Source organism: Sorex fumeus, unplaced genomic scaffold (genome assembly GCF_029834395.1).
Source record: "Sorex fumeus unplaced genomic scaffold, SorFum_2.1 ptg000063l, whole genome shotgun sequence".
Lineage (NCBI taxonomy): Eukaryota > Metazoa > Chordata > Mammalia > Eulipotyphla > Soricidae > Sorex > Sorex fumeus.
This window is the reverse complement of record NW_026606120.1, coordinates 74,550,935-74,567,543: the sequence shown is the minus strand read 5'-3', so window position 1 is coordinate 74,567,543 and position 16,609 is coordinate 74,550,935. Positions and strand designations below refer to the sequence as shown.

At 42.5% G+C, this 16,609-nt stretch overlaps 1 protein-coding gene across 1 annotated transcript; it reads left to right on the top strand.

Annotated features, from left to right (window-relative positions):
* The first annotated feature begins 3,351 nt into the window (after positions 1 to 3,351).
* Positions 3,352 to 13,024, top strand: KRT28 (keratin 28). The gene is made up of 8 exons (XM_056127529.1): positions 3,352 to 3,801; positions 4,419 to 4,501; positions 5,054 to 5,210; positions 7,402 to 7,563; positions 7,656 to 7,781; positions 11,110 to 11,327; positions 12,573 to 12,628; positions 12,882 to 13,024. Exons 1-8 carry the CDS (start codon positions 3,352 to 3,354, stop codon positions 13,022 to 13,024), a joined length of 1,395 nt encoding a protein of 464 aa, XP_055983504.1.
* The last annotated feature ends 3,585 nt before the right edge of the window (positions 13,025 to 16,609 follow it).

Below are 16,609 nucleotides of genomic sequence, written 5' to 3'. Positions count from 1 at the left end.
CATATGACCTAACAATTCCACTTCCTGGCATCTACACCCCAAACACCCGAACATTAATTCGAAAAGATAAATGTGCATATCTAAGTTCCTTGCTGCGCTTAGTATAATGACCAGAATATGGAAGTAACCCAAATGTCCAATGATGGATGAAGAAGCTGAAATCTTTTTTTTTTTCAATGCAACGTCTTTTATTAATTGTTTAAAGGAAGGAGATCCTTATAACAGTTCATTTCTTCTGTATTGAACTGGCTTTGGAGAAAAATAACCTCTTCTGTTTTGAAGCTAAAAATCCATCTCAGTCCCTTTAGAAAATCAACCTGGAGAGGAACTGATGAACTGATGATGGTCAGTCTAACTTGTTAGAGTACAAAATGGAAGGCTTGTTGTCACAAGCAGAGGCCTCTCTCTGCTTTTTTTCCCCTTTTTTTTATTTATTTTTTTTAACTTTTTTTTAAATTTTTTTATTTATTTATTTTTTAATAGTGAGGCACCATAAGGTACAGTTGTAGACTTACACATTTTTGTGCTTGGGTTTCGATTATACAATGATCAAACACCCATCCCTCCACCGGTGCGCATTTCCCACCACCACGGATCCCAGCATCCCCTCCCCCCCCAACCCCCATCCCACCCTGCCTCTGTGGCAGGGCATTTCCCTCTCTCTCCTTTTGAGTGCCATGGTCGGCAAAAGAGGCATTGAGTGGCAATCATGCTTGGTCGACAGTCTACCCTCAGCATGCTCTCCCATCGTGGGCGGATCCTCCCAACACCCTTTATTTGGTGTTCCCTTCTCTTTCTGAGCTCCCCCTTCCCCTAACATGTGTGGTTGTCCTCCGGGTCATTGAGTAAAATTCCTGGTACTAATCTCTGCCATACTTGGGTGTTAGTTTCCTATTTTGTTACTTTATTTTCCCCAGATGAATGCAATCTTTCTATGTCTATCCCTTTCTTTCTGAGTCATTTCGCTTAACATGATACTTTCCATGTAGTACCACTTGTATGTAAACTTCATGACTTCGTCTTTTCTAACAGCTACATAGTACTCCATTGTGTAAATGTGCCAGAGTTTCTTCAACCAGTCATTTGTTCTCGGGCACTCAGGTTTTTTCCAGATTCTGGCTATTGTAAAGAGTGCTGCAATAAACAGACAATTGCAGATGTCACTTCGGCTATACTTTTTTGCCTCTCTGGGATATATTCCCAGGAGTGGTATTGCTGGGTCAAATGGGAGCTCAATTTCTAGTTTTTTGAGAATCATCCATACTGTTTTCCAGAAGGGCTGAACTAGTCGGCATTCCCACCAACAGTGAAGGAGTGTCCCTTTCTCACCACATCCGCGCCAGCACCGGTTGCTTTTGTTCTTGTGGATATGGGCCAGTCTCTGTGGTGTGAGGTGATACCTCATTGTGGTTTTGATCTGCATCTCCCTGATGATTAATGATGTGGAACATTTTCTCATGTGTCTTTTAGCCATTCGGATTTCTTCTTTGTCAAAGGTTCTATTCATTTAATCTCCCCATTTTTTGATGGGGTTGAATGTTTTCTTTTTGTGGAGTTGAACCAGTATTTTGTATATCCTTGAAATTAACCCCTTATCAGATGTGTAGTTGGCGAATATCCTTTCCCATTCAGTTGACTGTCTTTGTATTTTGGTCACTGTTTCTTTTGAGGTGCAGAAGCTTCTTAGTTTAAGATAGTCCCATTTATCTATCTCTGTTTTCACTTGCTTGGCCAGCGGTGTGACATCTTTGAAGACACTATTAGCTTCTATGTCATGAAGGGTTTTGCCAACATTTTCCTCAATGTATCTTATAGATTCCGGTCTGATGTTGAGGTCTTTAATCCACTTAGATCTTACTTTTGTACATGGAGTTAGGCAGAGATCTGAGCCCATTTTTTTGCATATAGCCGTCCAGTTTTGCCAGCATAATTTGTTAAAGAGGCTTTTTCCTGCTCCACTTCACTTTTCTTGCCCCCTTATCGAAGATTAGATGCTCGTATGAGAAGCTGAAATCTTACAATTCACTGGCACTTCCATATTAATCTCATTTAGTTTTTAATGTAAAGTTCATCTTTTGAGGTTAATGCCATCCAAATTACCCTCACCACTATCAAGTCATCCAAGAGCCTTGGCATCTGGTTCACAGTCAATCTTTCCCATCTCTTGCCATGAATAATAGACTTCATTCATGCCTATGTCCCTGGCTTATTTAACACCATTATCTAAAGGTTCCTAACCTTCTCCAATGGCTTTTTGGTTAATCCACTTTTTTTCCCTCTTATTCTGGTGACTGTTGGGTCTATTCTCCATCATTATTCATTGTACTTTATCAAAATCTGAGTTGATGTTACTTTAAAATTCTAGACTCGGGGCTGAGCGATAGTACAGAGTGTAAGAGTACTATAGCACGCGGCCAAACTGGGTTCAATCCTCATCATCCCATATGGTTCCCCCCAGCACTGCCAGGAGTAATTTCCAAGTGCAGAGCCAAGAGCAACCCCTGAGCATCGCTGGGTGTGACTCAAAAAGCAAAAAATAAAATAAAAATAATTTTAAAATAAAATAAAATTCTAGACTCTGGCTTCCCCCGTCCAACTTAACCAACTTCCTTCTCATCCACTTATCTCTGGCTCATGCCATGTCTGCTCCATGACCTTATAAACATGCCCAGTGATTCAGCCCTTATCTTTTTCCCTCTTGTCTTACCTCCCTCTTTTTCATATAACCATACAGTCAGTCAGCTCAACCATTTTCTGAAGCACATCAGAAAATTCTTTGTAATCCCCTTTTTCTTCTTTGACCCTCCCTTCAAATTCCAAAATAGTATTCCAGTATAGAATAGTATTTTTTAAAAGCACTTTTTTTTGCTTAGACGGTCTAAAACATACCTTTCAGTACCTAATGGTTCTTTATATGTCTTTCTGTTAATTAAGACCTGACTGTAGCTGATGGTACTCTATAACAACCTTCTTTAACTTATAAAACTTTATAATACCCTGTGCCACATAATGATGCCATATTCTTAGGTCTAGATGAAAGTAAAGGATTACTCACTCAAAATTAAAAGTTAAAATAATGAACTTAATATAGAATAGACCCTACTATATTTAAGATAACAAATATCCTGAAGCAACATCCAGGGAAGTTAGACGTTAATTTAAAAAAAAAATCTATCCAATTATACATAATTTCATGCTAATCTGAGTGATGCCAGTTTTCTTTTGGCATGCCTAATAGAAACACCCCAATAATTGTATATAAAAGCACAACAAAATCATCAGCACACAATATTCCGTTCTTCTTTGAAGTTGCAGCCATCAACAGACGAGGTGAAGAACCCTCTTACCGCCATGTCTCTCCGCTTTTCTACTGGGTCCAGGCATATTTGTTTACGGTCTGGAACTGGATCCGGCAGACCCTCGAATGGAGGTGCAGGTTTTGCCGGCAACAATGCATGTGGCAGCTCCCTTACTGGAAGTGGATTTTCCTGTGCTTTGGGAGGGGGCTTGGGCAGTATTCCTGGTGGAAACCATCCTGGTGGTATCCTTGGAAATGCTGCTGGTGCTGGCTTTGCTGGAAGTGATGGGGGCCTCCTCTCTGGGAATGAGAAGGTGACCATGCAGAATCTCAATGACCGCTTAGCCTCCTACCTGGATAATGTGCGTGCTCTGGAAGAGGCCAACGCTGAACTAGAAAGGAAAATTAAGAGCTGGTATGAAAAATATGGACCTGGATCTTGTCGTGGACTTGACCAGGACTATAGCAGATATCACCTATCGATTGAAGATCTTAAGACTAAGGTGAGGAACAATAAATGTGGAACTGGTTATAATATTTCTAAATTACATAACAAGGGGCTGGAAATATTGCTCAGTGGGTAAAGTATTCTTAACTTGCATCGGTCTAACTTGAGTTTGATCCTTCAGCTGTCTATTTGGTCCCCCAAGCCCCACCAGGAGTGTGATCCCTAAGCACACATCTAGGAGTAAGCCCTGAGCACCACCAAGTGTGCCCCCCCCCACAAAAAAAAAGAATTACCTAGCAAAAAGAATAAAACAACAGGAAATTCTGCATAACTTGTCTGCATTTTATCCTCTATTATGATAAATAATTATTTCTATTATTCAAAACAGGAACTTTGATTTGTGAATTTCAGTGTACCTTAAATACTACTGGTTCCACTATTATTTTGAAATACATCCACTGATAAAAATTTTTATATCCTATAAGATATATGAATATGTGAGCAGAAATAACGTCATATCTGTAAATTTTAATTTGATCTCAATCATCTAGGTTGTAACTTATGAAAGCAATATTTTGTGCACGAACTTCATCACACAACAAGCTTATTTCACACAATGATAAATGTAAGAGCAGATTTATTTGGTGTGCTCTCCCTTTTAATTTCTTCCAGATAATCGCATCGACGACTGCAAATGCTAATGTTATTCTGCAGATTGATAATGCCAGGTTGGCTGCTGATGATTTCCGGCTCAAGTAAGTGATAAAAATTACCGTGTGCTAGAAAAACATTGCTGTTATTAACTTGCACAATAAAATTTCAATTTCAACTAAACTAGAATAAACTATCATCCTTAGCTTAGAATTAAATGAAGCAATGCTTATACTACAACATACTAGAACACAAAGCATGTTCTATTGTTATACTCAACTGTACTCACAACAAATTTAAACATAGTATTACATTTTGGGGACAAAAATATCACGGAATTTCTATCTCTTCCTAGAACAATGCCTAGTGGATTCTTAGTACTGATTAACAAGTAAAACATATTGTCTAACTAAAATCCTAAAATAGTATCTTTTTATTTTGTTGATATTTGTCATTTAAATATATTTGACTAAATCACTGCAGCTTTTCCCACACAGAATTGGGGTGTGGAGTGGAGGCGGATCTTCTTTGTATACTTTGATAATATTTAGATTCCTGATTCAATTTGCTACTCACAGTTCAAAGCCATGGAGGTTTGACTCTTCATCGCGTGTGAGAGTCTGCCTTGTGCTGAAATTCATTTCCTGCCTCCCAAGGTACGAAAATGAGCTCAGCCTTCATCAAAACACAGAGGCTGATATCAATGGGATGCGGCGGGTGCTGGACGAGCTGACCCTCTGCAGGACTGACCAGGAGCTACAGTATGAGTCCCTGAGCGAGGAGATGACATACCTCAAGAAGAATCACGAAGAGGTAGGAGAAGCTTTCCTTCAAGTGCAAACATAGTTCCATATGTTTTAGATACTTGCATGGAGGACAATATGTCAAAAAAAAAGAATAAACCAAGCTCATTGTAATAATTCTAACAATGCCAAGGGATAGAAAGTAAGAATTCCATTTCTCCCACTTTGCCCTTCTAATTATCATCCCCCAATGTAACAAATAGGAGTTACTGGATCTGTATCATTCCATTTCTTATTCAGAAACAGCCTACCCTTTTCAAAACAAAGCGTTACTTTTGCTTTGATACAACCATCTTTCTCTCCACTGGACTATATTTTGTGTTCATCTAAGCCTATCTTGAGGTTAACGGTCTCTCAAAAGATCTCTCTGACAAATGCTATCAATTTTCTCTCTGCTGATGAGCCTGGCTTTACTGTAATGTTGAATCCTGCAAAATAACAAAACCCATTATAGGATACATAAAACTAGGAAACTTCAAGTATTCTACCAAAGAAATAAAGGTTTTCGCAAACATAATCACAAAAGTGTTGAAAATCATGGATACAGTTTTCAGAAAATACTCTTCAGTGGGAATACATAGAATACTATCATTGAAGATGATGAGTAAAGCCACAACACCGTTGAGAAATGTCTCTAACACCAAAACTACTCAGCACTAACACACACACACACACACACACACACACACACACACACACGAGAAAACTATGGGAGAGGAGAAAAGAAGGGAATTCGAAAATAAGAGAGAGAGAAAGAGAGAGTGAGCAAGAGAGAGAGAGAGAGAGGGAGAGAGAGATCTAGGAGAAAGAAAAGTCCCAGGGCAGAAGGATGAAAAGAGAGGGGCTATGGGTGAGCATTCACTGAGAGCACCCAACAGGGCTGTGATTGTGACAATCAGAAAAAAAGAGAGACCCAGAGAACAGGCAGGTCCACTGCAGTTGCCAGCAGGGTTTCCCTCTAGTCCAGGGGGTACAAAGGGTGCACTGTGCCCCTTAAATAGTATTAACTGGATGTAGAGTGGATCCAGAGTAGAACTCCTAACATCACATCCCCTGAGAATGCCCCGTTGTCTCCCACTCACCCTTGACCATTCTTCCCAAGAAACCCTCAAGAAGTCAATTTGCACCAACAAGAATTTTTCTCAGGCCAGGAGGTAGCAGAAGGCCCAGGGCCACAGTCTTCATGAACTGAAAGTCTGGTACCTCTGGATGGAATCATGGAGGGTCCCTGTCGATCACCTGCTGGGATGGCCCCAGCCGTACCCAGGAATAGAGTGCACAAGTCTCTGTGCATTGTCGCCTGAGCATTAGACCACCAGGGCTGGTTGGTCCAGTATAAGTTGTAGAGGCCTCTGAGCAATGCCTGTGAGACACCCCCTTCCACCCCCCGCAACACACACACACACACACACACACACACACACACACAAGTTCCCCGCTCCCACCCCCTCCACCCGGAGCCAATTTTTTTCTTCTCCTAGAATCAGACACAAAACCTCAAAAAGAATGTGGAAATTAAATTATTTCCCTGGACAATGTAAATCTTTTACTCTTGGTAGCTCCTGGGGAAGGATGGTTTAAGAAAGCAGTTTTACCAGTTGAGCAAGTGCTGTTACAAAGGGAAAAGTTCCTTTTAGCTTAAGGACTTAAGAACAACCTAGCTTAAGAACTAAAGCTGAGGTCATTCATCAGAGAATTCTGAGTCCGTAGGTGATTGGACTTGAGGCTGGGCTCATCCAGAGCAATGTTGCCTCTGGGTCAGGTGTGCAGAGACTGAAGGCTTTCCCACAGACGCACCGCAGAGAACAGTTCCCGTTTGCCAGATGCAGGCTCAGGTTTGCAGGGCAGGAATTTGGAGTGCGCGAATTAATTCTCTTCCCGAGAAGCTGCCCAGCCGTTTCCTCAATAACAGTGTGCTTCAAAACTCAGCTCTTCTGATTGAAGAGTATAAAACACGGCACATTTGAGTGGTGGTTCTGGTAGTGACTTTTGCATTAACGAATCAGTCATTAAATAGATGATTAGCAGGATGATGCAACTGTGGGTTTTGTGTTGGTTCTGTCTCTCTCTCTCTCTTTCTCTCTTTCAATTTTTTGAACCTTGGAAGGTAAAGTCACACCTGGGAAAACGCCTCTGGGGACTTGAGGGGAGCTGCTAGTGCCCCCCACCCAAGGTGCCCACCTGGTTCGCTTCCCCCGCAGGAAATGAAGGCATTGCAGTGCGCGGCGGGGGGCAACGTGAACGTGGAGATGAACGCGGCGCCGGGTGTGGACCTCACGGTGCTGCTCAACAACATGCGCGCCGAGTACGAGGACCTGGCGGAGCAGAACCGCAGGGACGCCGAAGCCTGGTTCAATGAGAAGGTGCGGCCACCTCGGGAACCCTTCTCAGGACTGGGGGGTGAGGGTGAGGGGCGCCCCGGCCACCCCTAGTCACCTGGGCGCCCGCCTTGCAGAGCGCCACCCTGCAGCAGCAGATCTCCGACGACGCGGGCGCTGCCACATCTGCCAGGAACGAGCTGACCGAGATGAAGCGCTCCTTGCAGACGCTGGAGATCGAGCTGCAGTCCCTGCTGGCCATGGTAGGTGAGGGCCCGAGCGCGCTGCTGGCTATGGTGAGGCCTGGGCGCGCCCCGACGGCGGGTTTCGTCGGCCCTGCGGGCGCTTTTCTCGCTGGCAGGCGCGCACACTGGCATGGCAGAGACACGCAGAGCTAATCTGGACTCTTCTGCCGACTGGACGTGTTGGGCAGACGTAGGTGTTTCCGACACCCCAGGCCGACTAATGGGACCCACTTCCCTCGTGGCGGATAAAAGCCACCAGTGCTTTCAAGAGGCAGAGAAAAGGAGGGCTCCCCTGTGTTCTCCCAGAACCTCTGCCAGTCTCTTCATTCCTCCCCAGGGGGACAAGGTCCCCGCCCCCTACCCCACAGAGCCCTGCATTCAACAACAACACCCTCCAACACCCCCAAAGGAAGTTCATTTAGCCTTGGGTGGTCCTCACCCTAATCTCCAAAGTAACTGCTAGTGGTGGTGGTGGTGGTGATGATGATGATGATGATGATGATGATGATGATGATGATGTGTGTGTGTGTGTGTGTGTGTGTGTGTGTGCGTGTGGTGCAAAAGCACTGTAAGCACTAAGAATTTGAGGACATTACATTAGCCAAGGCTAAATGGACTTCCTTTGGGGGTGTGGACTGGGAGCACCCAAAAGACTTGATTTCAGGAATTGTCACACAGGTATGATAAAGAGTTCTGTCCCCTACACAACCTTTCCCTTCCACAGCACATTAGGAGGGATTTAAGGGAAGAGTGACTATTATGACACAAATGAGCATTGATCCCAGAAGGAAAAGATGGTTCAAAATCTGTGTTTTGATTATACCACCCTCAAAATGATCACTACTTTCCTACCCACTGGGCTTTCTACTGGACACTTGTTTTCCTCTGACTCATCCCAGCTAAGCCTTCCCCCTCTTCTCCTCCCCATGACACGCGTAACAGACACCCTCCCTGCCACTCTGGGTTCCTAGAATATCCCTGGCTCCCTTCCTCACTCCCTTCTTTCCAGCATCTAGATTCCTGCTGCTGAGCCCAGATCCTGCCTGCTATTCCGAGCTCTAACAAAGAAAATCCTCAGTTCCCAGAATCCTGAGCGTTTTCACATAGAAGCCTTGATGTTAGAAAGTGGTTTGTTAGAATCTGTGCTGTTTGGAGTCTTATTAGAATCTGTGCTATCTGGAGTCATAGCTTGGGTGCGTAAGGTAATATAATTGTTAAAGATTAATTTAACAAACAACTGAGTGATAGATTGGTGTCTGCAGAGACCCTAACTTTCATGCCTGAGATTCTTTGGTAGTAGGACAAATTCAAAGCTTGCTCTTCTATCATTTAATATGGGAATATTGTGTGAGTTGGGAATTGTCTGAATGTGCAGCTGGTTTGTATTCCCTGTAGCAAATGAAGGGCCAAGTTCATTTGCCGTCTTTCCTTAATCTACAAGCCAAGACTTGACAATGAAAGGCAGAACAGACATGGAGACTCTCTGATTAAGGAGAATACTAGAAACCATTTTTTAAAAATTGCTTCATTTTTTAAATGAGGACATGAGGAGGACTGCTCATCAGGGAAACTTGTATTTTAAATGGTTCTACAACCACCTCAACATCTTACCATTCACTTACCTCACCTTTCCATTGGCCCTCCAACTCACTTTGCACCCCCCCACCCCCGCAGCACCCAGCAGTGCCCATAGCAAGCACCAGTCATCTGTTTAGACCAGCTGGCTGACATCTATTCATCCCAGCATCTGTTCGTGTAGGGCTAGAGCGATAGCACAGCGGTAGGGCGTTTGCCTTGCACGCAGCCAACATGGCCAACCCGAGTTCGATTCCTCCGCCCCTCTCGGAGAGCCCGGCAAGCTACCGAGAGTATCTCGCCCGCACGGCAGGGCCTGACAAGCTCCCCGTGACATATTCGATATGCCAAACACAGTAACAACAAAGTCTCCAATGGAGATGTTACTGGGTCCGCTCGAGCAAATTGATGATCAACGGGAGGGCCTTTACTTTTTACTTTTATCTGTTCGTGTGATGAATACTTCGTTAACTCCCACTTATAATCTTAGAATGAGGTCAATAGACAACATATTTTACAAGATACCAATTTTAACTAATATAATGCCATAACTGCAATAAAAAAAAGAAGAGCATTTTTAAATAAAATAGATTAAAGAGTTTGGCCAGCTCTCCTAAAATGTCTTATGAAAAAAGGCAGAGGTTTGAGTCAGAGATAACAGTGAGTAAAGCGCTTGCTTTGCACATGGCCAACCCAGTTCAGTTCCCTGACACCACATATGGCCCGTCAAGCCCACTAGCCATGAACCCTGAGCACAGAGTCAGGTGTAAGCCCTGAGCAGGGCCAGGTGTGACCCAAAATCCAAAAGGGAAAAAAAAACAGATAAAGACAGAAGCTTGTATCATCCTTTAATAGCTAAGTTTTATTTTAAACAAGAAAGATCAGAGTTGCTCCCCACAAGAAGGAAAATCAAAGAGTGGGGATACAGGTGAAAGGTCACATAATAACCAATATCAGGAAAAGTAATTACCACTCAGGCGTATTTACATATGATAAGAGGAAGAGGAAAATTGCTTTAATTGGGGTAGGACTTGCCCAACAGGCAAATTAGAGACTTTGGAAGGAGACCTGAAGAAATATAATATTCATGAGAGTCATGTTGAAATCTTGATCAAGTCTGTGTTGTAAATCTACCTCTTGCCTCGAAACGCCAGCCCTGTGAAAGCATTCACTATCTCAAAGACTTAGTAAAAGGCTTTGACGGATGATAGAATATCGAGGACAGGTTGGAAGAACAAGCAATGTACACAGATTTTGGAAGAGTGGTTGGATGAATCTCGGGAAAATAGTTACATACTATTTTCTGTATTTATTGGGGTTAACAGACAACCCCAAATAAATACAGATTCTGAATTTATGGGGATTGACTAGCAGCAGATAACCCCAAATACAGAATCTCAAAGTGTTAGTTTTCCAACATTCATTTCTTTGTTTAAAATCTGTTTCTTATTGCTCTCCCCACAAAGTACTTTATACATGTGCCAGTCATCAGATGACATGCATTAAATATTATGAACATCCATGGGGCCAGTGAGTAAATGTTTTTATCCCACAGCAGGTCATCTGGCTCCAAAACAAACAAACAAAACCTCCCAGGAAGGGCCTGTCACTTGCCCTCTCCCCCCCACACATTGACTTGTGACAAGCCCCCCAACCCAGGCCACTCCTGCACATGTGCACACACCCCCCATAAACTCCTCCTGTTTGCTGAGAATCTGCCTAGTTCTCCAAGTGTTTTCATCCCATCTTCCGGCATCTTCTTCCTCTTCAGAAACATTCTCTGGAGTGCTCCCTCACCGAGACCGAGGGTAACTACTGCACTCAGCTGGCCCAGATCCAGGGACAGATCGGGGCCCTGGAGGAGCAGCTGCACCAGGTCCGCACCGAGACCGAGGGCCAGAAGCTAGAGTACGAGCAGCTGCTGGACCTCAAGCTACACCTGGAAAAAGAAATTGAGACCTACTGCCGCCTGATAGATGGAGACGGGAAGTATGTCACGCCTCTTGAGTCCCCTGGTTTTACCCATTTCTCACTATAACCCTAACTGCGTGCCGGTCTGGTTTCCATGCCGCCCAGCATTTGCTTCCTTATTCCCTCTGCAGAGAAGTGTGTCATCTCTTCTGTGTCTCGTACATCACAGTGCCTTTTGTACCTGCAAAAGATCGTCCCAGTCATCCCTGCTGAAGTCCTAATTTGTTACCCACGTTAATCATTATATTTCAGGATTTTCCACCCAACTCTGCCCATTTCTTTCCATCTATTCCTAATAAATATCACTGAATAAGTGACCTGTTGGGCCAGAGAGATAGTATAGTCGGTACTGCACTTGTTTAGCGTGTAGCTGACCCAGATTCAATCCCTTGAATCCTGCCAATAGTGATCCTTGAGCACAGAGCCAGAAGTAAGCCCTAAGCACTTCCATATGTGGCCTGGAAACCAAAGAGAGAGAGAGAGAGAGAGAGAGAGAGAGAGAGAGAGAAGTGTCCTCTGTGCAAACATGGGATAGATAAGCTTAACAGGAGAGATCTATGACTTCTCCTAAATTTTACATTATTGGATTTAAAAGTTAAAGCATGGGTCAGAGAGATTGTACAACAGGTAGGGCATTTGCCTTGCAGGAAGTTGACCCAAGTTTAATCCCTAGCACCCCATATCATGCCCTGAGTATGGTCATGAGGGGTCCCTGAGCACAGAGTAAGGAGTGAGCCCTGAGCATAGTCATGTGTGTCCCTAATACAAGCTAACAAACAAACAAAAAACTCAGAAGAAAACAAGAGTTTTATATACCCTCTTTGTAAATATCAAGTAATTATTATCATCTCCTAGAAACAAAAATGTTAATGCTTTCCCTTTCTATGGGGTATTTAGCGTTCACCTGAGTTCACCTGTTGATCCAATGACTATTTCTGAATTGATACATAGAAAAAGTAAATATACAAAAAGTGAACACTTAAAATTAAAAAAAACTAAATAAAGTTTTTGGAGAGATATAGTACAGTGAATAGGGTGCTAGCCTTGTGTTCAGCCTACCCAGGTTCAGTCCCTGGCATCCCAGATGGTCTTTGAAGCCCACTGGGAGTGATCTCTGAGCACAGAGTCAGGAGTAAGCCCTGAGCATTCCAGCTATGGGTCAAACTTTTTTTTATTAAAGAAGATACTTTAGAAATCAATACACTAAAACTTGGCTGAACTTAAACAGTAAACTTCATGAGTTGTTTTGTTTTTGTTTCACAGCTCATGCTCCAAGTCTATGGGCTTTGGATCAGGAAGCTCTGTAAATTCCTCCAAAGGTAATAAAATCTACTTCTATGTTTATTGCAGCAAGTAATTTCACGTTATTGGGAGTCGCACATGCTTTTAACTAACGTGTTCTGAACAACTGTTTCTCTTTTGAGTGGATGAAACTATTCCAAACTCATCCTAAGAGTCTATTTCCGTTCCCTCACCAAAAATGGGTGTAATGTTTGAAAAGAAGAAGAGGGATTACTTATCCACGCTTTTCAATAGAGTATGCATACTCATTCACATTTTTTTTATTTCTAGAATTATCCAAAACCACACTAGTTAAGACAGTGGTTGAAGAAATAGATCAGCGTGGCAAAGTTCTTTCATCAAGAGTTCAATCCATTGAGGAAAAAACATCTAAAATGACCAATGGCAAGACAGAGCAAAAGGTTCCTTTCTAGCTTGTCAACTCATGAGAAAGTTAACTGGGAAATTAGAAGCAGCTTCATAACTTTACATATAGGGGAGAATAATAAAAAATACTATCTACCCTTAACAAGTTACTGGAAAAAATGCCTGTCTCTTTAGTTCACTTTTACTGAATATTTGGATGTTTCCAGGTAAACCAAAAATCTTATGGGCTCTTATCTCTTTTCACTTGTGACTAATAAATAGTTGTTTTCAGTTCATTTGTTTCTTTGTTAATTTGTAGGCATATCTTTATGCTATTTATCTTCATTGGCTTTTACTTCAATTACATAATAGTAAATATCATATGACATAGGCATGGTCTTTTAAGTTCCACCATTTTTGCGTGTGTAAATAACATAGAAAAGTTCAGAAAGTCTCCTGTGATTGAAGAGTCTCACCACTAGATGGCACAGTCCCAACAGTTTAGCACTGAGCCTCTCTCAAAGACTCCTGCCTCACAAGGGCAGGATACCTATCAGTCCTGATAGGAAGAGGATAACCTCCCACCCATACCCCAACCTTCCCCCATCTCTCCCTCTCCCCTCCACCACCACCACCACCAGGACATAGATGGTGAGAAATATACACTGGTGAAGAGACTGGTGTTGGAGCATTATTTGACTGGAAGCCAATCATGAACAACTTTGTAACCGTGTACTCACTATGATTCAATTTTTTTAAAAAAAGAATAATCAAATGAGAGCTCTTTCTAGTTCTTTGAGGAATGTTCATATTGTTTTACAAAAAAGGCTGAACCAGTCAGCATTCCCGCCAACAATGTATTGAGCAAAAAAATAAATTTCCATATGACCCAGCAATACTACTTCTGGGAATATACACTGGGGTCCCAAAAACACACAGCATAAACACCATCTGTTGCTCATTGTAACACCATTCACAGTAGTCATAATCTGGAAACAACCCCAGTGTCCGAGGACAGACAACTGAATAAAGAAACTGGTACATCTACACAATGGAATACTATGCAGCTGTTAGGAAAAATGAAGTCATGAAATTTGCTTATAAATGGTTGGACATGAAGAGTATCATGCCAAGTAAAATGAGTCATAAAGAGAGGGACATATGTAGAACCACTGTATTCATTCGTGGTATATAAATAAAATAGTTTGAGACTGATATCCAAGACCGGGGATAACAGGGGTCAGAGAACTGGTCAATGGTTGGAAGCTTGTCACATGTGTGGGAGGTGAAAGACAGTTAGAATAGAGAAGGGACCAGTATGACAATAAAAGCTGGAAATGATCACTTTGACAGTACTGAGTGTTGAAAGTAAGTAAAGAGATATATCTGATAACCTTTCAGTTATCTGTTTCACAAACCATAATGCCCAAAAGGAGGAGGAAGAGAGAGAGAGAGAGAGAGAGAGAGAGAGAGAGAGAGAGAGAGAGAGAATAAAAGTGGCTGCCACACAATATAAAATAACATAATATGAGATTGATACCCAAGGACAGTAGAGACAAGGGCCAGGAATATTGCTCCATAGTTGAAAGCCTGCCTTATGAGCTGGGGGAGAAGGCAGCTGGAATAGAGAAGGAATCATTAAGTCAATGATGGTTGGAGGGATCACTCAAGATTGGAGATGTATGCTGAAAGTAGATAAAGAACCAAATGTGATAGCCTCTCAGTATCTCTATTGCAAACCATAATGCCCAAAAGTAGAGAGAGTGTATGGGGAAAATTGTCTGCCATAGGGGCAAAGAGAGGAGTGGGATGGTGGGGGGAATACTTGGGACATTGGTGGTGGAAAATGTGCACTGCTGGAGGGATGGATGTTCAATCATTGTATGATTAAAACTCAAATATGAAAGCTTTGTAACTGTATCTCATGGTAATTCAATAAAAAATATTAAAGTGCCTGCCATAGAGGAAAGGGGGGAAGGAAATTGGGGATATTGGTGGTAGAAAACATATACTGGTGAAGGGATAGGTGTTAAAACATTCTTTGATTGAAACTCAACCATGAACAACTTTGTAACTCTGTATATCACTGTGGTTCAATTTAAAAAAATAAATAATTTTTTTATTAGTGAAACACCATGAGGTACAGTTGTATACTTACAAACTTTCATGCTTGGGTTTCAGTTATACAGTAATCGAGTACCCATCTCTCCACCAGTGCCCATTCTCTACCACCAGTGATTCTGTGGACCCTCCCACCCCTACACCTCCTTCGCCCCACCCACCCCGCCCCGCCTCTGTGGCAGGGCACTCCCTTTTGCTCACTCTTTCCTTCAGGGTCTTGTAGTTTGCAATAGAGGTATTGAGTGGCCATCGTGTTTTGTCTATAGTCTACTTTCAGCACGCATCTCGTATCCCGAGCGAGTCCTCCAAACACCCTTTACTTGGTGTTTCTTTCTCTATCTGAGCTGTCTTTCCCCCCAGCATGTGCTGCCAGCTTCCAAGCTGTGGAGCAGACCTACTGCTAGTTATCTCAACTATTCTTGAGTGCTCGACTCCCATTCTGTTACTTTATATTCCCCAAATGAGTGCAGTCTTTCTATGTCTGTCCCTCTCTTTCTGGCTCATTTCACTTAGCATGAAACTTTCCATGTCCAACCACTTGTATGTAAATTTTATGACTTCGTCTTTTCTAACAGCTGCATAGTATTCCATTGTGTAGATGCATCAAAGTTTCTTTAACCAGTCATCTGTTCTCGGGCACTTGGGTTTTTTCCAAATTTTGGCTATTGTGAACAGTTCAGCAATGAACATAGAAGTGCAGATGTCATTTTGACTGTAATTTTTTGCCTCTCCAGTATATATTCCCAGAAGTGAGTGGTATTGCTGGGTCAAATGCGAGCTCAATTTCTAATAAAAATAAATAACTAAATTTTTAAATAAAATAAAAATTAGAATATATTAAAATATAAAAATAAGTGAATTTTTAAAAATAAAATAAGAACGCTGGGGGAAGGGGTCCACAGCTCCCAGATAATGCTCCAGGTCCCAAACAGAGCAGATATCACCGGGAAGTCCCAGATGAGGTAGGTGCTGCATCCCGCCTTCTCCAGGTGGAACCTTGGTGACCATGAGCCTCTACAAGCATAGTTCGGGCATGCGGGAACCAGGACATTTATTCCAAACTGCACGGCTGCATAAGCGGCCACGCAACATCTCCTTATATACAAAGTGATCAATGGAAAGTAAATCATCTGACCTTTCTCCCTGAAAATCAGACTTAACTCTTTTTGCAAACCACAACACCCAAAAAGAGAGAGAGAGAAAAGAGGGGAATGCCCTGCCACAGAGGCAGGGTAGGATGGGGGGGATGGAGGGTGGGAGGGATACTGGGATCCATGGTGGTGGGAAATGGTCACTGGTGGAGGGATCACTTAATCACTTAACTTCGATATGCCAAAACCAGTAACTACAACTGGTCTCATTCACCTGACCCTGAAGGTGGAGGGATGGGTATTCAAAATAAAGAAAAAAATAAAGAACAATAAATAAATAAGAAAAAAAGAAAGAGGATAAACTCTGGGGGAAAGGCATAGCAATAAGCCTAGTACTAATGACTTTTTCCCCTCTCTAGGACAGAAGGCCAAGAAGTAAAT

Bases quoted from the DNA above. Each gene is read 5' to 3' on its own strand.
- KRT28 (XM_056127529.1), top strand. From the start codon at position 3,352: ATGTCTCTCCGCTTTTCTACTGGGTCCAGGCATATTTGTTTACGGTCT. The intron at 3,802-4,418 runs GTGAGGAACAAT...AATTTCTTCCAG, and splicing joins TTGAAGATCTTAAGACTAAG to ATAATCGCATCGACGACTGC. The intron at 5,211-7,401 runs GTAGGAGAAGCT...CTTCCCCCGCAG, and splicing joins TCAAGAAGAATCACGAAGAG to GAAATGAAGGCATTGCAGTG.